This window comes from Rhododendron vialii, chromosome 5a, assembly GCF_030253575.1.
Source record: "Rhododendron vialii isolate Sample 1 chromosome 5a, ASM3025357v1".
In the NCBI taxonomy this organism is placed as follows: Eukaryota; Viridiplantae; Streptophyta; class Magnoliopsida; order Ericales; family Ericaceae; genus Rhododendron; species Rhododendron vialii.
The window spans coordinates 12,340,970-12,367,355 of NC_080561.1; the positions used below are offsets into that span (position 1 = coordinate 12,340,970).

Genomic DNA, 26,386 nt, shown 5'->3' on the forward strand with positions numbered 1-26,386 from the left:
ATTTTGTTAAGAGTAGAAGAACCCAATATAATTAAATTATTGTGTTACCAAAATATAATTGCGTTGATGTCTTATAAATTTGTTGCGTGAATTTGGTTGGGCTTGGTCCTCAAAAGAATAATTTTCTCTAGAATATTGGTTATTACATACAGTACATGTTTATTAGATGGGTTAGTAATATGATTTTTTTATGTACTCAATCCAAGACCCACAAATGAAGAAACCCATAAATGTTGTCCATTGTAATCCAACAAAAGGGGATAAGGTAGCAACATTCCTTCTACATAGCATGATTAAAGTGTAGCAATTGACAAAGCAAAAATAGTAGAAAATGAGCATAAGAAAAACTCTGCCGTTCTAAAAGGAAAAAAAAAATCAGCTAGATCAAACCATCAAAATACATGAAACTCAGCAAACCACCATGAGCATTGACACTACAATGCGATAAACAAAACCCACCAATCTTCCTTACAAACTCATGTCAAGAAACCTGGAATGAAGCATAAATCATGATAAAAGGAAAAGAAAAACTAAGGGAATAAGATCGGTAATAAAAAGAACAAATATGTAGTTTCCACATCATTGTTATTTCTCATACACTGAAGAAAAAAAAAACTAATTCGTATTTAATTTTTTTATTGTTCATATTTTCACACTCTCCCTGCATATATAGCACGGGTTGTATATACTCATGATTAAGATTAATAATCATGATTTTAAACTTTCGATTACGTCGGGCAATGTTAGGATTAATATTCTCACTATTCATCTTGTAAATGGGACACAATAAAACGAAGATACTTGCCGGAGACAAACAAACAAACGAAGAAGAATAGAATCGGAAGCAGTAGTGTAAATAACCAACTAACCTGGAATGGGTTGAAGTAGTGGCGTTGGTGGTAGACACGTCGAGGAGAGAGAGCAAGAGGAGGGGTAAAATACTTTTGGTTCTATAATTTTAGTAGAGAGGTAACTTCCAAAAATTTCCCATCCTTTTGGCGATTTCCGATTGTCGAATTGCTTCAATTGGTTTAAAAAAGAAATGTTTGTAATTTGTGTATTGGTCAGCCTGTGCTATCCCACAAATTGAGATAGGTATACGGTCAAATTGTTTCAATTGATTTGAAAATGGAAATGTTTTTGTATATATGTCTTATACTTAAAACGTGACTATAAATTATGCCTTAATTAATAGGATCCCACAAATTATGCCTTAATTAATGGATCCCACAAATTACGTTGTTTGGAAAGTTATCCCACAATTTAAGGAGTTAGCTAACATACGAAAAATTAAGAAAAGGGAGAGGAGGGTTATTCATGATTCTATCCGTATAAGCCAACGGTCTAGATTTATGCAGAGAGATAAATCTGGAGCATTGGTTATCTTTTGGATTCAAACACAGCTCTGTTTTATTATATAGATTATTAAGATCTATTATGTATATGTTATCTCCAGGGTCTTAGGGGCAACGGGAGGGGTTTTGAACTCTAGACCTGTATGAACATAATACAAGCTCTTAACCACTTGAGTTAGCTTGAAAGTTTAACCGAAGTACAGTATTCTTCTGCATTATTGACGGTAAGTAGTGTCTATGATTGGATGCTTAAAAGTTAAAATCTTCTGCATTATTGACGGTAAGTAGTGTCTATGATTGGATGCTTAAAAATTAAAATCAACTGGCTATTATAATAGCTCGTCACATGATCTCCCACAACGTATATTCTGGCTCATCTTCTTCTCTACTACTCCATTTATCTTTCTTCTTATTTAGGTTACTGTTAGCGAACATTCCTTAGTTTTTATGCTTGATTCTTGGACCTCCCTTTGAGAACTAGACTAGAAATACTGTTACCCAAAAGTTTCAATCGGGAGTCCAGAATACAAATTTTATTACATTTACACAAGAACTGAATTACAATATAATGAAATTACAAAACCGAAATGAGAACCGAAATACTGAATATGGATTTGTGAACCGAAACCTGTGTTGCACACGGTGTCCTTAAAACAGATTCACCGCCTACCGGAGGGTGTTGAGGTTGCTCGGCGTCTGTCTTCCAGGAGTGATCCAGCTCGGACCACGAACGTCGGAACACCACCGAAGAACGTCTTGGCGAACTAACTCAGCGTCTGTCTCTCTCTCACACTATATCAGAATGCTAGTGAATTCTTGGGTGAATTGGTGTAGAACTATGCTGTGAAATGCTCCTTTTATAGGCAGAGCTTGACCCTAATAATGCTGCCTGGCCTTCAATACGTGAAGTAAATGGCAGAATGAATGGGGGAAAAACCCCCACAATGAATAGAGGTAATCCCCACCATGAATATGGGGAAGTAAAGGCCACCCAATCCATTCAAATTTCCAACAAATACAACCACTTGAGCAAAGTCTTCAAGTTCATTCCTACTAAAAAAAAGTCCGCAGATGTAACTCCTGCAACTAAACTCTCTTAAGAGATTTTGGTGGGCTTATTTGTACGGATGGTCCTCAAAGTATTTTCAAAATGTCAATTTCGTTCCCATTATACAAAATGCGTCTATTAAGTCCCCAACGTTAACAATCCGCATTTAAAAGGTCCCTGAGCCAAACTCTGTTACCAGTTGCCGTAAAAAATGAGGGCATTATAGTCAAACCCCCTCCAATCCTCACTTTCCCTTTCTCTCTGCTATCAATGGCGATTTAAGACTTCTCCCCTTTTCTCCACCTCCACTGTGGTCCCAAAAATCAACCCTAAGAAGAAGAAGGTCACACAAAACTATGTCCTTTTTGGAAACTGACATACCTGAAGAATATCCTTAATGTTGATAACAACCACACCCTTCACTGGCTCCACATCCACCCACTTCTCCCCAAACTTCACCTGCAACACCCCCAACCTTATTCTGCACCAACCCCGGATCCTTTTCGAATTCCTCCAAATCTCAGCAATCCACAAAGCATAAAGAATTCCGGTAAAAAAAACACCAGATCCAACCAAGATAACCAATATTTTTTTCCATACCTTGTACACCAGAATGATATACACTAAGGCAGACAATAAGCGTAGCCATTAATGGTAGTGAGATTGTATACGTTCAGGTACACTGGAACATTTCCCATCTTTGTCTTCCTCGGGTAGTAACATTCTACACAACATTTTTTTTTCTTCAACAAAGTTTCCTCTCTACTTTTTTCCTTGGAATCCAAACACAAAGCTGGTGTAATAGGCCAATTCCTCTGATTTTTCGTTGGGGAGTGGAAGAAAAAATCATAGGAATTGCGGGGATGAATTGGGCATGGAATTTGTTGAGTTCCTGTTCTTTTCTCAATTTCTAGATCCATTAATGTTTTGGGTTTGCTTGTTGAAGAACATTTTTTTTGAACAGTGCTTGTTGAAGACCATGACGGCGGCGAGTGTGCGTCGGATGGTGCCATGCTTGGTGACCTGGAAGAACCCGATGGTGGAGGCGGCGCGTTTGCTTTGGTCGGTGAGGGTGGGTTTAGAGGCTTACAGGTTGATGACGGGGACGGTGGGGAAATGAATTAAGGGGAAAGTGGGGAATTGTGGGTGTTTGACTATAATGCCCTCGTTTTTGACGGCAACAGATAACAGAGTTTGGCCCAAGGACTTTGTAAACGCAGATTGCTAACATTGGGGACTCAATAGACGCGTTTTGTACAATAGAGATGAAATTGACATTTCAAAAATATTTTGGAGACCATCCGTACAAATAAGCCGATTTTGGTGGCACTATATAGTTGCCCTCTCAATCCATGTAGTGGTTAAGTCATATTCTCACCGGCATAAAAAATTAAAATAGTCAAATCTACACTCCAAACACGATATGTTACGTCCAAGGTTAGGAGGCACGTTCTTTTCAATCTATTGTGCTGACGCTCAAGAGGATGGCTTTAGAATCTCAATTTCTATACTAAAAATAAAGAAATTCTAAAAAAAAAATTAAAATAAACAAATAATCAAACGAGCTTGTTTAGTACGAGTATAAACTAGTAACGTAATTTTAGTGACTTTTCTATAAAAATAAATAAATAAATAAAACTACTAACAACAAATATGATTAAGAAAAAAAATACTAAATGCTTATTAGTCTTGATCTTGCTTATGATAATCAAAGCGGGACTTCCGAAGCCCTTCCTAATCTACAGTATCTAAACCCCAGGGTAGTTGAAAAAAAATTACAATGCGCAACATTGCTAGAGAGTATATAATTTTAGGGAAAAAAACTGTAATAGTCCTTGTAGTTAAGTGTTCGTGTCAATTTGGTCCCTGTAGTTATAATTGGCTCGATTTACACTCTGTACTTTCTATTTTGTTTCAATTCGGTCCAATTACTAATTTCCGTTAGTCCTTTAAATAGCAAAATCATATGGCCCTTTTTTTTGGGGTTAAAACAGATCCGTTTGGCTAAATAAGTCAATTTCCTTATTTTTTGTCCTTATTCAAATTTTTTTTCGTATGTATTAGTTTTTCGTCAATTTTTTGGGGGTTATTGCATCGTCATGACGAGAAGAATCTAAAAAGTAAAAAATTATTATCGAAATTCAATTTTTTTTGAATAAAGACAAAAAAATTGGCTTAGGTTTATTTTTCAACATTCCTGGTCAGGAATCAGTGCATGTGCCAAGTGTAGGAAAATGAATGGAATGACAAGGCACTATTTTTTGTAACCACTTGGGCTGTTAAGTTAGGTTTATTGTAACCTAGTTGAGTGGTTTGTTATGTCTATGTATTAGGTTATGACATGGTAAATTTGGAATTGAGTTTATACAATATTCTGACTTTTGGACATGGTTATTTATCATGTTGTGACTTTTGAATATGGTTCTATATGCATTTTCAGTACTATGTAGAAGAATAAGGCATCTCAGTATTTGTCCACAAGTTGAACATGTAGACAATATCAGTGGTTATGATGTCTCATGGCTGATCATGAAAATGCTGAATTCAATGGCAACTTTTTGTTGAAAATTATAACCAAATTTCTTCCCAAGTGCCTCCTTATCAATGGAGAATGGAAGAATGAGCAGTGTTTTGGTTCAGATATATATTAGGGCAAGAGGGGAATGAGTAACCCTATTCAGCTAAATAAGCCAACTGGCTTATTTTTTTTGTCCTTATTCAAATTTTTTTCGTATTTGTTAGTTTTTCGTCATTTTTTTTGAAATTATTGTATCGTCATAACAAGAGGAATCTAAAAAGTAAAAAATTACGATCGAAACCTTTTTTTTTTGAATAAAGACAAAAATAAGCCAATAAGCCAATTTTTTCGTCTTTATTCAAAAAAAATTGAATTTCGATCATAATTTTTTACTTTTTAGATTCCTCTCATCATGACGATGCAATAACCCCAAAAAAATTGACGAAAAAGTGAAAAACTAACAAATACAAAAAAAAATTCAATAAGGATAAAAAAATAAGCCAATTGGCTTATTTAGCCGAACGAGTCTATTTTAACCCCAAAAAAGGGGGGCATATGATTTTGTTGTTTAAAGGACTAACGGCGGACTAACGGAAGTTAGTAATTGGACCAAATTAAAACAAAATGAAAAATACAGAGTGTAAATCGAGCCAATTACAACTACAGGGACCAAATTGACACAAATACTTAACTACAGGGACTATTTCAATTTTTTCCCATAATTTTACTAGCGCTTGCTCGTGCCTACGGCACTACGCATCCCGGTAGTGCTATAGATACAGGCATTTTTTAATATATTTTTGTTTTTTTATGTCAACGCCAGAAGCCAAGCAATAGGTAAAAAGAATCGATGACATTTTTGTAATATATTTGTAAGAGTATGTGTGTTTTCTTAAGAGAGTTGAAGAACACACATCCGCCATTGGATCAAATGAATTTCAGTCATTCCTTCAACTTCTGTTTATGTGGTCCTGCACTCTTGTATTTTATTAGGTAGATATACGTATTAAAAAATAAATAAGAGTCTTTAATAAATAAGAGTCTTTATTAATGTCAATCCGAACACGATTTAAAAGCAAGTCGGAATAGTATCTAGATATTTGACACTTTTATGTTAAGAAACATTTTGACAAGAACCCAAAAAAATACAAATTTAAAATGACACTATACGAACACAACATGAATTGAACTTAAGAGCATAGTTCCTCGGTAATGGCACAACATGCATGTTGTACGCTATCTCGATCGTCCGTTTGGCTGAAAATTGTTCATTACCCAGATAGGATCTGAACCGTCGGATGATCGAACAGATAGGCGTGATCAATATGCATATGTGCACAAATGCACAGCAGGTCCCTCGGGTTCGTTGGAGGGCCACTCTACAAAATTGGGAAATTTTACCGAAGAGAAAAGGATACTTCACTCAGAATGGAGAAATTTTTCATTACTGCGTGGGTAATACGTGATGCCCGTTTGGACATTCGAGCTGTACGATATGATTTTGGATTTTGAATTTGGAGACAGAAATATGAGAGAAAAAGAGGAGGGGAGAGAGAAGATTTTAATTTGAGCTATTCAAAAGTGCATCGGATGGTTCAGGAGTGCTAAGCGGGCACCACGTGGGATATACCCATCAGGCACTAAAAAATTTCGGTTTTGGATATACCCACGTGGTGCCGCTCGGCAAATCTGGGCTATCCATTTCGGTTTTGGACGGTTCAGATTTGGAGAAAGAAAAAAGAGAGTGTTGAGGTAAGAGAAGAGAGTGGTTAAATCTCAGCCGTTTAATACACTTTTGAATGACCCGAATGTGTTGCTCCGGTATCACGTCAACCGGGTGACGTGGTACACACCCGACACTCATATTGGTTAAAATAATGTGTACCTCACCGCAAAATAATATCACACACTTATTTTTTCTTGCATGGATGGTAAACAAAATTGCACTAATTCTGGTCTCCTGTGCAAGGGATCTATCATCTCTCTCTCGGCTTCTCAGCTCCCCATCTCTCTCTAAGATCAGTCCGCGATCAAATCTTGCTCTTCTCTCCCTCTTCGAAGGCTCTACTACACCAAAGTCCGATCAGATTAAGGTATTCCTTCTTGCTTCTTGTTTCCTTCGCGAATTTCTCTCTTTTTTTCCTTTCTCCGCTTCGTTTCCCATCTGTTGTTCAGGATTTTCTTTTTGCGTCTTTATTGTTCAATTCTGTTATTGTTCTTAATTTCTTGTATTTTCTTTGCGAAATTTCTCATTTTCTCTGTACTTCGTCTGTCGTTCATTTCTTTTTCTTGTCGTAATTGCATGATTCTATTGGTTTTCATTTTTTTCGTTTCAGGATTTTTCTTATTATTCCCTGTTTGGCTGCTGAGAAAACTGAAAAGAAAAAGAAAGTCAAATAAATTTTATGTTTCGTTTTTTGCCCCTATATTATATTAGAGCATCCACAGTGGAATAATCATAACAAAATGTTGATAAGGTTAGCAATATTGCTCAAAAAAGTGCTCACGTTGGAATAACTAAAATTAGCAACTTCTTAACAACTCATTAAATTTTGACCCTTAAATAATCAAAATTAGCAACATTTTGCCAATTATCAAATTTTTTCTCTCGATCTAGTACATGAACATTACACAAAAATATTCTCTCTCTCTCAACAATGTTTTCAAAAAATAATTTTAAAAAACTGTAATTTTCAGATTTTTTCAGAAACTTTTTTTTTTACAAAAAATTATTTTTTCAAAATTTTTAAAAACTGTAAGTAAATAAAGTGTGTGTTTTGCAAAAAAAACTCTTTTACAGAATACTGTTTTTTTGGTAAACGATTTTTGAAATTTCAGAACTGTTTTTTACAAAAAATCTGTTTTTAAAAAACTGTATTTATAGTTTTTAAAATTTCAAAAACTGTTTGTGTAAATACAATTCTTTCAAAATTTCTCAAAACTGTATTTACAGTTTTTTTAAGCGAACCAAGTGCGTGTTTTTTGAAAAACTGTTTTTTGTTTCGAAAAACTGTTTTTTTTTTTTCGAAAACTTTTTTTTGCACAACTGCTTCTAACATAAACTGTTTTTTTTTCCCTTCAAAAACCGTTTTTTAAAAAATATGCGTGAAATGAAGAGAAAAGGTTTGTAGGGCCTATTGGTTTTGATTATGGGCAAAAAATGACCAATGTGGAATTTGACATTGTTAACTTTAGCAACCTCTAAATGGATAATCAAAATCTGATGTGGCATATTTTGATTATTCACATTTGTTTATTCCACTGCTGATGCTCTTAGACTCCATTGGTGGAGAATCCAGTTTCTTGTCAAGTTTCATGGATGAATGAAAACTGTAGAATTCAATACCTGGATTATCTTTGTTTTTATTTCCTGGAATTTGCTATCAATTCAACCTGTCTATGACCTTGTTTTGCTATGGTAGTAGCTTTTTTATTTATTTTTTGATCCGCATGGTAGTAGCTTTTTTAGATTCTTGATGAATTGACTTGACCTAATGGGTTAAGATACGGTCTAGAATTCTGTATCTATATGAATCTTTATCACTGTTACGTGGACTCGGGTACGATCATATGGGTATCAAGCGAAGTGTCACACCTTCCTAAACTTGAATATACGATGTTGAAAAGTTAGGTATGAGTATTGTACTATATTGTGCAGTTTTCTTAGGTGTATTTTGGAAATGTTTTAGATCTGTACTCAAAACTAAAGGGGACTAAAGAACATCAGAGTATCTTTCATCCATGCAAAATGTTATAAATGTGTCTTTTCTTGCCATTGTGAGCTTCTTTTTCGTTGAATATCATAGAATTAGTGTTAAGAGGATCCAAGAGTCTAAATTGGGTAGTCAGTGGTAACCTAAGTGCATTTAGCAGACTCCATGTGGATTACAGCATGAAGTTAGTTTGAGCATAAACTAGCACGGGTGTTCTTTAGTTGTTCTGTTAACATTTTTGAGCGGTGATATGTTTGTTGGTTGCAGGCAACAGCTAACTGCCTACGCCATGAAGAAAGGTAATATCCTGTCCTTAGACCTTCTGTTTTTTGGAACTTAGACACCCATACTGTCCTGACCTCGAGAAAGTTATAAGCAGAAAAAATTTCAATGCATATTGGTAATCCAAGTACTAGAAGCATTTAAAGCTAAAGATTTTGGTGGTTCCTAGTTCGAAGTAGTCCTCATCTTCATGAGTTTTTTCTTGTAACTTTTCTTTGGGCGGAGTTTACGATTTCTAGATGTGGTGCCTCCTCAACAGTTCGATGTTTGCAATTTTCCCTTGAAATGATAAATTTACATTTTTCTCTTTTGCACCAAGTTTTATTGTTACAGGACATCGTAATTGATAGTTACTAGTATTCAGATTCCACCGAATAAATTTTAGGTTGCACCATTTTTCTAATTTGCTGATAATTCGGTATCAGTCAAATAGAATTCCCTTGTGATGTCCCAAATGTAACTTATTACTTAAGCTGCATTTACTGACACCAACTATGAAATGGTTGTTGAATGTATTCTTATCACTAATAGGCTGACTTCTTTCAATTACTGATGTGGCAGATCACTAGCAGCTTACAATCTGACAATTGCAAATGCAATTATCTCAAATGACTAGAAATACGTATATAAAACACTCCTGTTGGACACACAAAAACCGAGTTAGTGTGGGCTATGTGTCCGATATTTTTAGTCGGACACTCACGTAAAAAAGCACATTTGGTATTCAAGTTTAATGAAGAAGTTTATTTGGTATCCAAGTTTAATGTAGAACTATGCATAAAACTCCCATATTATGCATGACATGATCTTTAACACCTTGTAAACACAATTGATCTCAGAAAATAAAACAATATATTTGATACGTTGGAGTGTCCTAGTGTCCATGGCATAAGAATTAAAGGAGTGTGACACTTAGGTACAAACCCGTAGCCGAAACCCAGGTCTGAGTCAAGGTTACTTAAGTTCTTCGAAATTACTAGTTATTTACCAGGATTTCTGTTACTTCATGTTATAGAAGGAACGCCGTGTTTTCCTACGTTTCCCTTGCACCATATATCTCCATCCCTTTCGTGCAACTCAAAACTTGATTTGTTCTTTGAATTGCTTGATAGGCTATTTGTTTGTGTCTTCCCATAAGGGTATGACTTCACTGATTCTTCATGTCACTATTGTTAGAATATAGTATTAGTAGTAGTCCCACATTGCTTAGTTTACTTATTTAATATGTGAGTCATCTATATAAATAAAATTGTTATGTGTTAGGGTTATTTAACACCCTATACACTTTTCCTATCCTTCCAAACAACATGGTATCAGAGCGGGTTCACCATCCACCTTAGATATACAAACAGCCACCGAAACCCTAAACCCTCACGCGATCTCTTTTCTGCATTACCCCACCACTTTGTCAGCCACAAACAGCCACCGAAACCCTAAATCGAAGCCACAAATCCTGTAAATCCAGAAATCCCAACCTTTGAAACCCTAAATCGAAGCCATAATCGAAGCCTTTGATGTTCGAACTCCATAACCGAAGCCCTAATCAAAGTTTCTGACCTTCGAAAGCTCCAAATCGTGGCCGAATCCCTCAAAATCGATTACCTAGTCCCTAAACTGTACTCGTTGGCGCCTAAATTGTACTCATCTGCCATAACCCAGTCACGGCGACCCTCGCCGGCAGTAGCCAAGTCTCCAAAATCTCCAAAACAACTCTCCTTCACTTTGAAAATCCTTGATCTCCATCCCCAAGGTGCCGACAACCTCTGAAATTCCGTAAGGAGCGTTCGAAATCATCACATCACTACTGGGTTATGTTCAAAACAGTCTGCATGTATTAGTTGGTTGCCTCTTATTACACGGCGATATATTTGCAATGAAATCTGATTCTGCTTCTGCTGTCTCTGTTGCTGTTGGTTCTTCATTTAGTCGTGGACATGGTCATAATTCTGGGTTTCCCAGTTGGGGTTTTGGCCATGCTTTTGGTGAGCGTGGTAACATACCTTGTTTTGTCGTCTATTTTGTTGAAGTTGGTGATTGTTGGTTGGTAATTGAAGTTGGTTGTTATTGGTCGTTGAAGTTGGTAGTTGAAATTGGTTTTGTTGATCATTGAAATTATTTCGTTGATTCATTGGTCGTTGAATTCGTTCGTTAATTCATTGGTTGGTTGAAAACGTTCGTTGGTCGTTGAATTCGTTCGTTGATTCATTGGTCATTGAAATCGTTCGTTGGTCGTTGAAATTATTTCGTTGAAGTCATTGAAATCGATGAAGTTGAAGTTGTTGAAGTCGTTTCGTTCGTTGAAATCGTTGAAGTCGTTCGTTGGTCGTTGCTATTTAAAGTTGTTCCATTGTTTTTAAGGTTGTTTTTCGTTATTGCTGTTAGCAGTTGAGGTAATTGTTTCGTTGGTTGATATGTAACAAGATGGAGAGTCTCAAGCTTGCGGGGGAGTGTTAGAATGTAGTATGAGTAGTAATATAGTATTAGTAGTAGTCCCACATTGCTTAGTTTACTTATTTGATATGTCAGTCATCTATATAAATAAGATTGTTATGTGTTAGGGTTATTTAACACCCTATACACTTTTCATATCCTTCCAAACAACAACTGTCACTTCCAAGTGACTAAAGTACCGTGTCAGACATTTTGAACAGTGTATGGGTTCTTATTTAGCATTCTGTCATATATTATTGTACAGAAATCCTAGCCGTACCGACCAATTTCAAACCGAAACCGTACCGATGGCCGCTCCGGGCTGTCTCCGGCCACCGGACGGCCGATCCGAGCCGTTCAAAAATTCTAAAAAAAAAAACCGAGTGGCCCTACGCGGGAATAAATGGCATCCGATGTGTGTAGGATGGTTAGATCGAGTACCCTATTTTTCGTGTATACTCGTGTATATATATATACGCGAAAAATAGGGTACTCGATCTAACCACCCTACACACATCGGATGCCATTTATTCTCGCGTGGGGCCCCTCGGTTTTTTTTTTTAGAATTTTTGAACGGCTCGGATCGGCCGTCCGGTGGCCGGAGACAGCCCGGAGCGGCCGTCGGTACGGTTTCGGTTTGAAATTGGTCGGTACGGCTAGCACTTCTCATTATTGTATCTGCATTGTTTTAGCTAACTATGCTGTAGCATACAAACTTACATTAGGTGGATTGAGTGTAAACTTGTATTGGTTTGGTTCTAAATTTGTGAATGGGTTGAACAAGTTCTCTGCAGTATGTCTTAAACACCGCCTAAAAGAGGAAATTGTTTATACAAGTTGTTTATGAAGATGTGTTTTTGCCTCTTCTGGTAATTTGGGGTCATGAAGGACTAGTGCGTGAAAGATGTTGAATTGCAAATCATGAGATGCTTTGATGTTGTGCTTGTGAATGCTCGATATGATGTACGTGCCAGTGCTTTCTGTTAACGCAGCTCCTAAGACCGGCATCTGCCTCACGGGGACAGCAGGAAGAGGAAGTAGTTGGCAGACCTTGATAGTCAAGACCCCCTATGGATCATGCACTGGATTCATACGGCCCGGAATCCAATGAAGCGATGGTTAACCCTTGAAGGGATAGTGAACCTTCTTTTTTGAGTGGTTACCATAGAACACAGAGACAGAGAGAAGTTCACGCTTTCTCCAACTTGCTCGCAGGTTGGCCCAATTTATTCTTATCTATATTCCTCAACTGGTACTTGATCATCATTATGTGAGAATCCCCTTTCTTTTGAAACGGAGTCTTACTCTCCCTCGAGGATAGACTATGTTTGTTATGATGAAGGTGTAAAATGTGAACTTATTCGTTTCCGTGAAGATTCCAGCAGCCTCATCAGAACATTTATCCAAGGTTCCAAGTCAAGCAGTGATTATATGCTTATTTACACCGAGGATAAGACTTGAAAGTTTTAAGATAGAATGTGTATACCATGCTTATGTTACAATTTTCACTCTTCACTGAATCAGTCTGAATAAAGATTCAAGAATAAATACATAACAATACCTGGATTCACCGGTGACACAGTTGAAAGCAATCATGTTCAAAATGCTTTTCATTGCTTGTTAACATTCAGCCTGTATTGTGAATAATCCAATTCGAGGTCCGTAATTTGAAGGTATCAGCTTAGGATGAGTTCAAGTAGTATTGCAGACATTATACCGAGAATTGTGTTATGAGGCTGACAGTTTTGATTCTGGTTTTAAATGACTCAGATTTGTTGCAATTCATGGGTCGATTTTTTCCTTATTGCTCGGTTGAGTTGAAAACTAGCACGGACAGTGATTGAAAAAGCGTGCCTAGGCGAGGCGAGGTGTGAGGCGACACTACAACACCTCAGGGGTGCAAGGCAAGTTGAGCTTAGAGGAGGCGAGTGACTAGTCGGTAAAACCTCGCCTAGTCGTGAGACGACGTAAAAAGCGCGACTAGGCGTCGGCGACCACCGTCGACCAAGCCCAGCCGTCGATGACCACCGTCGGCCACCCCCAGACGTCCGGCGACCCAACCCCTGTCCTCGCCGACCACCTTCAGGCATTTTCAGGCCACCGGCTACTTCGTTTGTATTCGACAAAGTCTGTGTACGAAGTTCAAAGGTATTTCGAACTCCGATCTGTCATATTTCGAACTGTTTGAGGCTGAAAACTCTTTCGAACCTTTGGGCATCGATTTGAACACTAATAAGTGATTTCGAGCAATGGGTGTTGGGTTTTGTGGGTTTTCGTTGTCTGACGTTGACTGGGTAAGCTCCGATCGTGGGTTTTTGTGGGTCTTATGGTCGCCGGTCTTCGGCGAGAGCTCACCAGAGTTCGGCGAGTGCAGCTGATCGTTTCTCGCCCTTTCTCTTCTCCTCTCACTCACACCCTGTCTCGATCTCTCCTTCTCTCTCGTATTATATGTATAACTATAACAATATATGTATGTTACAGAAGTCTGTACATATACCATGTATTAGTTTTATGAGCGTATTTTACATATTTTACTAGTATTGTATGTTGGATTGTTGGTTATTATGCAATATGGTGATGTTTATTCTTGTTTTGATGGTAGGAGTGAATATTGGTCATTTATGTGTTTATATTTCTTTTTTTTTGAACGCTTGCCTCGCTTCAATGAGGCGCTCGCCTCGCCTCGCTTCAATGAGGGCTTTGTCGCCTCGCGTTCGCCTCGGGTATTTAAATCACTGAGCACGGATAAATTTTATTCCAATAGGGAAAGCATTAGAATGCTAGAGTTACCTCAGTTAAGTAGTAAGAAACTTGGTTTATGTTGGTCATTATTTTAGTTGAGGGAAACATTTAAGCCCCTTGTTCAATCATATCAACTGAATATTGAATGCAGTTCTTTTTCCATGTCCTAGATTTAGTGTCCGAAGCATATACATTCAGTGTCGAATAAAAACAGACATGGATGGTGATCGTTGGTGCAGCACCTCAAGTTCCAGTGTAGACTTATCTCACAAGAAGCAGTCTATGGGAAGGTTTCTTGTCCAATCCCTGTGAGCTCTGGAAACCTGCAATCTGATTAATGGTACCTCTGTACACCATAATTCTCAGTTAGCTTAGAACCAGCTCACGTGGCCTGTGTTTGAACTTATATAGCCTACTTTCATGCCAGCATGAGGATCTTACAAGAACAAGGCAATGCTAAACCTGTTGCTTTTTTTTTTTTCAATAGCAAGTCCCGGCAGCATCGTTCCATGTGAACAATATATTGGAGTAAAGCCTTTGTCTGATATGCATGTGGTTTGACAAATGAGAATTAGTCGCTTTTACTGCTTTTATTTTGATTGTACTTCATGCAAAAACAGTATGGTTTTTTATTTTTTGCTGAAATTATGCATGTAATCTTCGAACTAAAATCTTATCTTTCAGATGTTTTTTTTTTTAATCTTGAGCTCTCTGTTACATTAATGAAATGGAAACCTTCCTAGTTCGCTTTTTACTTTTGCTATACTGAGTCATCTTTCTATTCAATTCCTACTTGCCAAGTGAGATCGAAGAGAAGTGAAAAGTGGATTGAAAACTTGGGCCTGGCTTATAATTCTTTGATTCTATGTTCGTAAGATACTATCCCTACCTTTTTCCTTCCTTTCTTCAGCTAACGTAACGTTCTCCTGTCATTTGTCTTGCAGGGTATTGTCAATTTAACTAGAAAATGGAGCTGAATACCATCAGAGATTCATTTGATCGAGTTACTAAGAAGCAAAAGTTGTCTACTTCCAAATCCCTGGAAGTAATAGACCAAATTGGCCATGAAATTGAACAGGCACTGGCAAATATCCACTCCATTCAAGGCTCCACCTCTCCAGCTGATCAGAAATCCATTCTCATGGAACTTAAAACCAAGCTGAATGCGATTGGCCCACACAACCAGCTAGAGGAATCCCAGAAGGAGCTAAACACAAACCTAAGCAAGTACCAGAAAACCCTTGATAAATATTTCAACCCTGACATTTCCAAAGCATACAGAAATGTTGACTACGACCCCCACATATTGAACCATATCATAGTAAGCCATTTTTACCGAGTGGGTTTCTTTGATGTCGCGGACTGCTTAATAACTGAGGCTGCAGAACCAGAGGCTGTTTCCATCAAATCACAATTTCTAGAGTTGCATAAAATATTGAAAGCTATGAGGGCTAGAGACCTTGAGCCTGCTCTCTACTGGACCTCCACCAACCGCGAATGCCTCAACCGGATCGGTTCAAATCTAGAACTGAAATTTCACAGGCTACAATATGTGGAGATTTTGCAGAGTGGGACACAAGCAGATGCGCTGAATTACGCCCGGAACCACCTTTCTCCTTTCGCTTCCCTTCACATGGACGAAATCCGGAAGCTCGTGGGTTGCCTTTTATGGGTAGGAAAGCTAGACAAATGCCCTTATTCGGAGTTATTCTCAGAAAACCATTGGGAGAAGTTGGCGGAAGAGTTGACTCGGCAGTTCTGCAGTTTCTTGGGGCAGTCCTATGAGAGCCCATTGAGTGTTGCAGTAGCCGCTGGAGTGGAAGGATTGCCAACGTTATTAAAGCTGACGAATGTCATGGCTGTTAAGAAGCAGGAGTGGTTGGCAATGAAACAACTGCCGGTGCCTGTGGATTTGGGTAAGGAGTTTCAGTTCCATTCAATATTTGTGTGTCCAGTTAGTAGGGAACAAGGGAATGAGGAGAATCCGCCTATGCTATTACCCTGCGGTCATGTTTTATGCAAGCAGTCTATTATGAAACTTTCCAAAAGCAGCACACGGACATTTAAGTGTCCATATTGTCCCCATGAGGCTTCAGTTGCACAGTGCAGGCAGCTTTATGTCTGATGCTCTCTCTCTCTCTCTCTCTGACTGAATATCTGGGTGTAGTGGTATTGAGGGTTCCGAAAATGGAAATACTCTGTGAATTCTTCTTCACGTTATATTGAATAGAATAAAGGAGCAAAGTTGTTTCTTGAGAACCATGTATAAAGCTTTGGTGGCGTGAAAAATTGGAAGATCTTATTTGATTTGAGAACTTGGTTATTTCTTGTATGGAGTAAGGTAAGGAGGTATAGCCACAGCTATGGTTTAGGTTTTCACTTTTCAGACTCTTGAAAGACGGCAGCTTCCCCTTTTGGGTAGAAGATGGCTTTGCCACAAATTGATACATATGGAACATAATTCATTAGTGAGACTAATTGTTTGGGGATGTATAATCCTATCAGACTAAAAGTGAGGATAAGTTTTACGCCCAACCGTATTCGGAATTAGCTCTGATGACATAATGGAATCCCATCGGACTGCCAATGAGGAGATTCGATACTACCACATTCTGCATTACGTTGTTTATCGCGTGTTTTATGGGGTGCAAATGTTAGGAATGCGGTTGCCCATTGTTAGGAATCAATCGAATGTCCAAATCCCACTAATCAAGCTGGCCCATACTTCTTATAGCTTATTTGTCTTTGACCTTGAGAAATTGTACAACTACGACCTTTAGTATTACTTCTGCGGTCTGTTTATTAGCATGTCAAAACCTGGAATGGTGTAGTAGCTCGCGCAACAATTGGTATGGTATATAATAGATTGTGCAACAATTGGGAAGGCGTAGTAGAGTCGATGGTATGGTATATAATAGATTGTGCAACAATTGGGAAGGCGTACTAGAGTCGATGATTTTGATCGGCAGCAGGCATTGTTACTATGTATAATACAGTAGTACTTTGTTCGGCAGCAGGCATTGTTACTATGTATAATAGTACGAGCAGATCTTATATCACTGGATTTTACTTCCCCCCAAGAATGGGTAAAGAAATGACTCCAAGAAATACTTACACGATTGCCACTCAATGGGTTCTCATTGACTTATGATGATGATGAACCGCTAATTTTGTACTGATGATCGGAAGTACATTGCCAGCTTCAAACGTGTTCAATTTGGACTTTTTCTGAAAAGGAGTCAAATTCAATATGGCTTTTAGCACAGAACATGAATTGAGCTCTACTAGGTTGACTTGTTTTATTCCTGCTTACACTTTGCTGCAGAACAGAATCCTCGTTGAGCCTGAGGCCCTAATGAAGAGGAGATATTTTTGCACCGCAAACATATGGATACACACAAATGAAACATAAAGAAACGGAAAATAAAAAATTACACCTCTCAACGAATCTTTAATAACACAAAACCAAGAAGAATTTCTTTGTTCTTCAGGCAACCGTATGCCATTTGTAATGAAAAGAGACTTGTTCGTATGTAGGATGTGATGTAATGATGACATCCGAAAGTTGCCTAAAATCCAAAAACCACATAATTCAACTCCATAGCTATTCTGTATCAGCCAAATATGGATTGTAGCCACATTGGTTGATGTCCTACGCCGTTCCATTCTGCCACCAAATAGACATTAACCAACCCCCTGGAGCAAAATTCAAATTGACTGAGAAACATCACCGTTGCAATGTCTCAGTAGTCTGCCAACCGAATCCCCATCTTGCTCACTGCTCGGGAATTTCGTTTCTCCTGATCTGCCCGAATTGTGAAATGGAAAATCCCTGATCGAATTTATGAAACTGATGAATTTTGCAAAACAAAAATTCCCCAATATGCATTTCAAAGACATCACCCGGTCTCTAGTCTTTGACGGATTAATAGTGACAGAATATCGACCCATGTGTCTGGGACACCCGGTAGGCACCAGTGCATGCAGTCCTGACCCCAGATTGCCACTGCATCCTTCTTTCCCAACCAAATTGCTGGGTGGGCATCTGCTCTAAACTCACTCAAATGAGTGAAATCAAGTAATTGAATATCAGTGCCTTGCAAAACCTCTCCAATTAGTTCATTCAGTTGTCTTGCTTCTTTGTTTGCTCCATTGTTGCTCGGATCAAACCACAAGTCAAGCTGTCAAGGGGTACAAGAGTTAAATTGCCGCATAAAAACAACACTTCTGAAGAAAACATTTCAAGTTTTGGGGAAAATTATAAAGGAAAATGGTGTCTGGTTCAGCCTCATGCTCAGGTAGGTCCCAGACTGAAATTTTCAGTAAGTTCCCATATTTTGGAGCCCAATGTGGTGGTCATTGCCTAGTTGAGATAGTCGCCTATTTGGTTGCATTTTTGAGAATCTGTTTTGTAGATTGTTTATAGAAATCTTTCTTCGATTATCATTTTCATATCTTGTTCTGTTTCAGAGCGGAATGCGTTTCGAGAATAGGAAAATAACTTTCTATTTGCCTAAAATTATGTTCTCTCTCAAAAACTAATTCTCAGAAAACATTTTCAAAACCACCACCAAGCATGCTTTCTATGCTCTTTGAGAACATACTAATTTTCAAATTTACTTTCTTGGTCGCCTGAGTCCCCCCTAAGGCACGGAAAGAAACACTGGCCGTGAGATATCCCATTTGCAAGTCCAAGAAAATCCTTTTTGAAAAAGACCGGACTTCAATTTCCATCAACAAAAGAAACTTGGTGATAGTAGCTGAGAGGCAATTATCAGTCCATACCTGGAGTTCCTCAAGGGGCTCATTGAACAAGCAACTACCATTTTGATTCCACTCGCCACCATGAAAGTGCCTTGGGGATTGCAAGCGCCAGAACTTGACGGTCTTTCTTGGAAATGCTTTTTGGATATAAGGAACCATATTCTCAAGGACAGCTTTAAGTCCATCCCGCATCTGAAGGGGTGGAACTATGGGTCGCCCGGCGTTATAGAAAACAAGAGGTGTCTCTTTTGGGAACTTGTCATAACCCCACCTAGACCCAAAAAAAGTAGGCAAGTAAATTCTCAATTTATTTATACAGCTACTATGGTTCAGACGTCATCAAACTTAGGAAAGATGCCACATTATGGAGACTATTGAACCAGCTAGCATTCGAAAGTGTGAGAATATTAGCAAGATACTACGTGCAGGATATGCATATGAATTAGCTAATAAAAAGATTTCTTCCCGATTCCTTTATGTTTTGCTGATACAAGCAATGATCCGACAGTTTTCGTTCTGGAAACATATTTAACACGAAGCTCATCAAGGAACAGATTCCCTCTACTATCAATTTTTACACTGTTGCGAGACATCAAACTGAATATAAAAGCAAAATTTCCTACATATGTTGCTGGGAATGTGGGTTGCAGCGCTACGAGGAACCAATAAGGGAATGGGAACAAACAAGAACGGAACTGGGTAGGCCACATTCCTAAAATACAATAGAACGATAGGCACAGGCTTCTATAGACTACCAAATAGAATGTTCTTCTTTCCAACAATAACCATCCAATAAGATACAAAAATACCTTTCTAATTATACATTTAAAACACCTTGCAAGGAGCATAATGACCAATTCTCCAACATATCCTCTTGCCAAAACACCAATTCTTTCTAGACTATTAGTTATCAGTCTTGATTTCTTGCAAAAACTCTACCATTGCTTTGGATTGTTAATTTGACCATTTTGGAACGACTTTATCACATTTCAGAAAGTGTGTTTCAAAACTTCATTCTCAAGAGCATTAGTGCTCCCTGGTGACGCAGTAAGTCCATAAATGAATGGCAGGCAACCCCTAGACCCCAATCTCCAAGCACTATCACCATCCCGTATAATGGGACCCTACTTATGCTAGTGTTCATATCATACAGTCTTCAGCATATTAGTTCTACTCTTCTACTTTTGATAATCAACAAAAAGAGAAACGGGAAATTACCAATGGCCGGTATTAAAAACAAGGACATCGTAGAAGTCGGTGATGTCAGCCCAGTCATCAGCCGGAATATCAACATCTACACGATATATTCCCTTCAACCCGTTGTGATTAGATACCGCTGACTGTGTTGGCTGCCACCTTATTAGATCAGTCATGAGCATGTTAGGTTGCTACAGAAAAAATTAGACAACAAAATCAACTAATTACAATATTCAAACAGAGGTTATTAAGCAATCAATTTAAAAGGCAAAGCATGACTAAATGAAAAAACAAAGTATTCCAAGTTCCAACTTATTATTACATCTGCTCCAAACCATCTAAATAGACTACTGTTCCATGTATTCATAGTCTCAGAAAACATTGCTAGTAGATCATTATGTTTAGTAACTTGAGTTAGAGAATCAGGGGTACCCAGGGGTGGCACTTGATTACTTACTAGGAAAAATAGGTGCTCGGTGGTTGATAACTGATAAGCAAACGATGACTTGTCCAAACAGATTCATGAACAGTGCAACATACTAAATATTTTCCATGCTGACTAACAACTAGAATCTTTTTTCGAAACAAATAGCACAAGACCAAATACTAAACAAAACTCCAACAAAACAAAGATGACTAACGAATAACGATACGAAAAGGAGTTCCATCACTACCATAAAGTTCACACATAAACTAGTGCTTATATCCCACAGCATCAATTCAGAACCAGTTAGACAATTTTGCCTCCACATTAGAACAATTCAATAATGAGAAGTGAAATAGCAATGCAATAAAATGAAACTCAGCATACATCACATAAACGTTTAAAACAAAGTTTCACCAAGGCGCATCAGATGAAGATTCAATTCATCATCCATGAATTAGCATATGCAGTAGACAAGACATTCAAAGAAAAATCCTGATTTCCTTACTCGTATTTCGCAAGCAACACAGCGCGATGGTATGCCACCGTAACATTGAACCGGGGAAAATAACCCCCCTTCCAAGCCCCCTTCCTCTTCCACTTCTTCGCACCCAAATCAGCACCCCTAAGCACACAAAGAAACGCCACCAAGAAATTCTCATTCAACGAGTCCCCAACGAACCCAATCCTCTTACCCCTCATCAAACCCAGAAACCCTAGCGCATCAACCCGCGGCAAATCGCACTTTTCGGGGACCCATTTCCACGAATTGATCCGACCCATCTTCTCTCTCCCGTTCCTCAGGCAGTTCCAGGCGTTCCTTTGGAAAGGGCAGGTGTCGTCGTACGTGGGTTTTCGATTTGGGTCGGTTTCCCAGCGGCCGTTGAAGAGGTTGCAGGGGGAGGGGATTGGGTGGTTGGAGGGTTGGGGTTTGGGTGGAGGAGGGGAGAGGAGAGGGAGGAGGGTGGAGTAGAGGACGATAAGGAGGCATGTCGGGATGAGGAGGAATTTGAAGAGAGGTGGTGTGAATTTGGGAGCCATGGTTGGTTAATGTTCCATTGTTACGTGGGAGTGAGAGAGATCTGTAGTAGTGGAAGCGGAGGAACGTCTGGTTTGGCCGATACCCGCAAGGCCGCAGCCGTGTTGTCGGGAATATTGCAGGGCAATGTATTTTTTTGGCAATGTATTACCACCCCCCCGCGTCCCCCGAGAGATACTTTTGTTTATTTATTTATTTTTTATTTTTTCATAGTTTATACATCAGCGGGCTATTGGCAGTGACATTCCAATTTATCCCCTTTGTACTTATATTTATAATTTTCAAATTTAAAAATAATAGATTTATTGAAATAAAAAAATATGTAATATAAATTTTATTAAATAGATTTCGATAGGATCTATCAAATTCTGTAAAAAAAATTAAAATTTATTTTCTTAAACTCATTATTTTTAAACTTGAAAATAAGTTCTTATTTTTTAAATACTTATTTGAGAATCTGGGACGGGGCCCATTTTAATTTTTTTTGCAGAATTTGATACATCTCATCAAGATTTATCAAATAAGATTCATATTGCATATTTTTTTATTTCAATAAGCCTACTATTTTTTAACTTGAAAATTGTAAATAAGTACTTATTTTTTAAGGAGCAAAAGCGGAACGGGTCACAGGGTCCAAAGGCTGTCTATAGCCTTGAAACCCACCATCGCTGATGAGCATTCAATATTGTAGATATTTGGTGCGACTAGTCCCATTTTATGTTGTTTTAACTTGCATTTATTTAGCTTTTATTTGATACTGCACGTAAGGTGTGTTTTTAGTGCTTTCAGGTAAAACGTGCAAATAAGGCGCATTTCAACGTTATGGATGGCTCAAGTGCTTCCAAGTACCCGAAGGCCCTGTCGGCCCCTTAAAATCTATCTAAGTATGAAAAAATGACTTTCTGAAATAGTATCGATTTTCGAGATTAAAAATGGCGGTAATTGATCCTTGAATTTTTCTAAGAGTAACTACGAAGTTGTAAGGTTTTATTTGAAGAGCAAAGTCATGTTTTGAGCCATTTTCTCTTGAGAAAAATGTGCAGTTTTCTGTTTTGTACTAAAAGTGGAGGGTTGACATTTTGATTTAAATGGAATCTTGAAATTCTGGTAATGCCATTGTTTCCAAATGAGGGATACTTTCTTATTTTCATTAAATAAATTAAAGTAAAAGAAAGGTTTAAAATGTAGCATTTACTTAAATTTAGAGAATGAAAATAAGATGCTGAGGAGCTGTGAAGTTGCTGGGAGCTGTTTGCTAAAGCTGAAGCCAACCTGAAATCTGCAGTTTTGAAGATTGTTATCGATAACATCCTCAATGGTATCGATACCATTTGCTCCATTTTGGTCCACAAGTTGTCCAGACCTGAGGGAATCGATAACATTTTGTTGGAGTTATCGATACCAATTTTCTCCGGGGGATCATTTCAAGGATGTTATCGATACCTTAGCCTATGGTATCGATAACTTTTGTCTCCTGCAGATATTTTTACTGCTTTTTGGACTTTCCATTTATGGAATACTTGCCACTTTTGGCAAGTTCAGGGATATTTTGTGGAGAGAAAATGCTGAGTTGTATAAATACTCTTCTCTCTCTCTCTTGAAAGGGAGGAGGTAGTTAGTTTAGGTTAGTCTTTCTCCATTAATGTCTTTCAAGCTTTTTTAGTTAAATCTTTCAAGAACACTTGTAAGTCTTTATCGTTTGTTAATTTTCCGTTTATTAAAGTTGTTTGTACGGATTAGATTCTTACTAATATCAAGTTTATTTTTGTTTTTATCGGTTAATCATGTTTTCATTTCCTAGTATAATTTCTAGCCTTTTCAATATGTGTGAGTAGTCAATAAGGCTTGGCCATGGAGGAATAACCCATTGTGACTTTGGTTAATCTTGTCTTTCTCAACTTAAGACTTGAGGTTTGGTTTGAAAATGTGAGTGGTTCGCCTTTTATGTAACAAAACTTGTCGATGTTAATCTCCGGTGATCATATGCTTGCACATATGGTTCCGTGAGCTATGTCTCGCCTCGTGTTTGCCAAAAGAACCAAAGAACTTGCTCGCTTTCCAAACCACGCTTCTAGTTCTTGACCTTGATATTTAGTTTGAATGCAAGTCTTGGTGTTGTTAATCTCCGGTGATCATGTGCTCGCTCACATGATTCCGAGAGCGATGTCACGCCTTGTGTTTAGCTTGTTATTCAAACTCTATATCAAGTCTAACTATTTTCATAGCTAAATCTTCCGGTTGATAGCCTATGCCGTGCGATTCAACCGTGTTTTCGTTGAGAATTGTTAGATGGCTTAAGTTACGGGCGTTAGTAACTCCATTGCCTTGCCGTCTTTAATTCTTAGTTAAAACTCATTTATAGTATTTTTCATAAGAGTATTTCTCCACCTTTCAAAAGAAAACCAAAAGTTGGCCGTTTAAACGCCGGAAACCCTTACATCTACAATCCGAACAAGCTATATTCGAGCTCCCTGTGGATCGACTCGGACTTTGTCGCTATACTATGCAAATCTTTAGTTGTAGTCCGATTAATAAATAATTGAATTTGACGGCCGTTTGGTAAATTTCAACGACTACCGAATGGGCGCATCACTCGCCCCTCTCGAGACTCGAACTCCTACTTCCATTGAGAGAGGAAGGTGAACTTACCAACTTGACAAGCTTGGTTTGCTCAGAGATGCTTATTCACGGAGCTCCGTGAATAAGTGGAAAATAGAACCCGCACGATCTCACCTGTTTGTTTCGGCAAAATATAGTTCGAATTTAAAAAAAAACCTCTTCCACCAAATAGTTTTTTTTTTAAATCCGAACCGTTCAAAACACTTTTGGATGTGCGCGATTCAACTCCGTAAAAATTGAGTGAATAAGTTTTTCTCATTAACCCAAAAAGATACCCCCAAAACTATTGATGATGATTAGGCAGTACAAAAGGAATTTAATGTATCTCAAATGACATAACCAAAATTGAATAATCAAAACTTGTCACCTTATTTTTTTGTTATCCATTTAAAGGGTTGTTAAGATTAACAATATAAAGTCTCACAATAATTCATAATCAAAAATTCATTTTTAGTAGGGAGGAATAGAGAAAGTTGGGAATAAATGTAATTAGGTGCGACCTTGGCTCTGTTAGATATTTTGACACTTTTCCGGGGTTGTCCAAATTCTCCATTGGTGTCTTTGCTATATCGACTCTGTTTGATTGTAATGGGTAGGTTCGTAGGGGATAGTTGCTCGCTCGATACTCCTCTCATTTTCTGCGCCAAGTTGACCGCTGCGAATTCGATCATATTGCGTGAGAGATAAAAGCATTTCACTATACATCATGCATATTAGCTCAAGCATAAACTCAAGCAAGTTTCTTTTGGCCACACTGTTTTTTTATGCTCAAGCATCTCTTACTCGCTCGAGCAACTTTGATCGAGTCTTTATATACCAATTTCTCTTCAATTTTGCACGATTGTCTTTCCCATAAAACTCTCCGAAAATTTGATATCGTTACGCGACTTTCTTTTCTGGAGTGTACAAATAAAGATCACGTTTGCCTCTTCAGAAATTCGGTGAGATTTTGCTTTCCATTCTTGCATCATTAAAAGATTTTCGGTCAACAAAAAATATAAGTATGAAAGGGGTTGTGCAGCCATAGGGAGGTAACTCTCATGTGAAAGAGTTTTTTTTATACAAACGAAAGAAAGGGCTGCTCGACTGTTTTGGTTTTCCGGGCGAGAGATTTTGTTTGTTAATAAAGAAAAAGAATGGGGTGCAAGGTAGTGGGGTGATTTTGGTGTGCAGCCCATATTCCATTTTTGTTGTTCTTGCCTCGTGCATCTTTGGCGCTGTTTGGGTTGTCTAGATCATGTTTTTCATCATATCATTTATCCATTCATTGTTCGTGGTTTTTGGTGCCGTTTGCTATCGTGACTGAATCTTTGGGAGATTGATTCGGAACCGGTTGAATCCGGAGATAGGGCGTGAAGTCCGTAGTGCATCTATTGGATCTTGAAGAAGCTCTGGGAGCATTGGAGATTTGCGAGAATAGGTAAATGCTTGGGTAAGGTTTTTGCTATTTCACAATCTGTACTTCTTTTCGATTAATAGAATAAAATAGTAGTGTTAGGCCGTGATTTTGGCTTAGGATTATTTAGGACCCTAAGTTTTTCCTAAGTTTTTTCACGTAAATCGTGTGTCTCTTGTCACAAGATTTTTATTCTACTGCAGTACTTGATTTTTGGTTTGGATTAATTGAGATAATCAACCCGTTCATCTATATTAATTTTTAAATCAGAAAATTGGTATTTATTTATTTATTTTTATCAAAACTCCTATTCACCCCCTTCTAAGATTAGATTGAACGCTTCCGCATAATTGCACTATTGATAGTGATTGATAATTTTATTATCTTGAAAACTTAATTACTGATATTGAAATCAATGGGATCTACGACAAAATGACCCTCTCCCTTTTCTCTCCCTTCTCCCAAATGGCTCATATTTCTCGATTTTTTGTGTGAATATAGTTATTTTTTTAAGTACAACGATCACATATCTATATTTTTAAAAACAACCATAAAAAAGATTAACTATGCACCTTTTGGGGTATTGGCTAAGTCAAAAAAATTCAGCATGGCAACCTATAGGTTGTTGGTTGAGTTGGAAGACATCCATTTATATATTTAATGTCACATATTACGTCTATACGCTCATCGATAAATAGTTATTGAACATATTTCTTTACCTTATGTGCCCAAAAAAAAAAAAGTTCTGTACTTTTTTACGTAAATAAGGAGGTTACTTTTTAAATATGACCAATTTTCACTTATGCAAAAAAAGTGATCGTAAAAAGAAAAAATTGCACTCTATTTTTTCATGAAAATG

At 37.8% G+C, this 26,386-nt stretch overlaps 2 protein-coding genes across 11 annotated transcripts; one reads left to right on the top strand and one right to left on the bottom strand.

Moving 5' to 3' along the window:
- The first annotated feature begins 6,836 nt into the window (after positions 1-6,836).
- On the top strand, positions 6,837-16,560 carry LOC131328028 (protein RMD5 homolog). 10 transcript variants are annotated; one of them, XM_058361149.1, is made up of 5 exons: positions 6,869-7,014; positions 8,902-8,933; positions 12,131-12,561; positions 13,117-13,494; positions 15,033-16,560. In XM_058361149.1, exon 5 carries the CDS (start codon positions 15,056-15,058, stop codon positions 16,211-16,213), a length of 1,158 nt encoding a protein of 385 aa, XP_058217132.1. In that variant the 5' UTR covers positions 6,869-7,014; positions 8,902-8,933; positions 12,131-12,561; positions 13,117-13,494; positions 15,033-15,055; the 3' UTR covers positions 16,214-16,560. The 10 variants fall into 10 exon arrangements, with proteins under 10 accessions (XP_058217134.1, XP_058217130.1, XP_058217137.1 ...); XM_058361154.1 differs by lacking the exons at positions 12,131-12,561; positions 13,117-13,494 and adding an exon at positions 14,259-14,428 and having other exon boundaries at positions 6,846-7,014; XM_058361148.1 differs by lacking the exon at positions 12,131-12,561 and having other exon boundaries at positions 6,861-7,014.
- Positions 16,561-17,478: 918 nt separating this feature from the next.
- On the bottom strand, positions 17,479-21,644 carry LOC131328030 (protein trichome birefringence-like 12). Its single transcript, XM_058361156.1, has 4 exons — positions 20,982-21,644; positions 20,071-20,208; positions 18,874-19,123; positions 17,479-18,269 (listed from the first exon to the last, which is right to left on the bottom strand). The coding sequence occupies exons 1-4, from the start codon at positions 21,512-21,514 to the stop codon at positions 17,988-17,990; spliced, it is 1,203 nt and encodes a 400-aa protein (XP_058217139.1). The 5' UTR covers positions 21,515-21,644; the 3' UTR covers positions 17,479-17,987.
- Positions 21,645-26,386: the final 4,742 nt, after the last annotated feature.

Bases quoted from the DNA above. Each gene is read 5' to 3' on its own strand.
- LOC131328028 (XM_058361151.1), top strand. From the start codon at position 15,056: ATGGAGCTGAATACCATCAGAGATTCATTTGATCGAGTTACTAAGAAG.
- LOC131328030 (XM_058361156.1), bottom strand. From the start codon at position 21,514: ATGGCTCCCAAATTCACACCACCTCTCTTCAAATTCCTCCTCATCCCG. The intron at 20,209-20,981 runs GTAAGGAAATCA...TGATCTAATAAG, and splicing joins GTGTTGCTTGCGAAATACGA to GTGGCAGCCAACACAGTCAG. The intron at 18,270-18,873 runs GTATGGACTGAT...ACCCCTTGACAG, and splicing joins AGCCCCTTGAGGAACTCCAG to CTTGACTTGTGGTTTGATCC.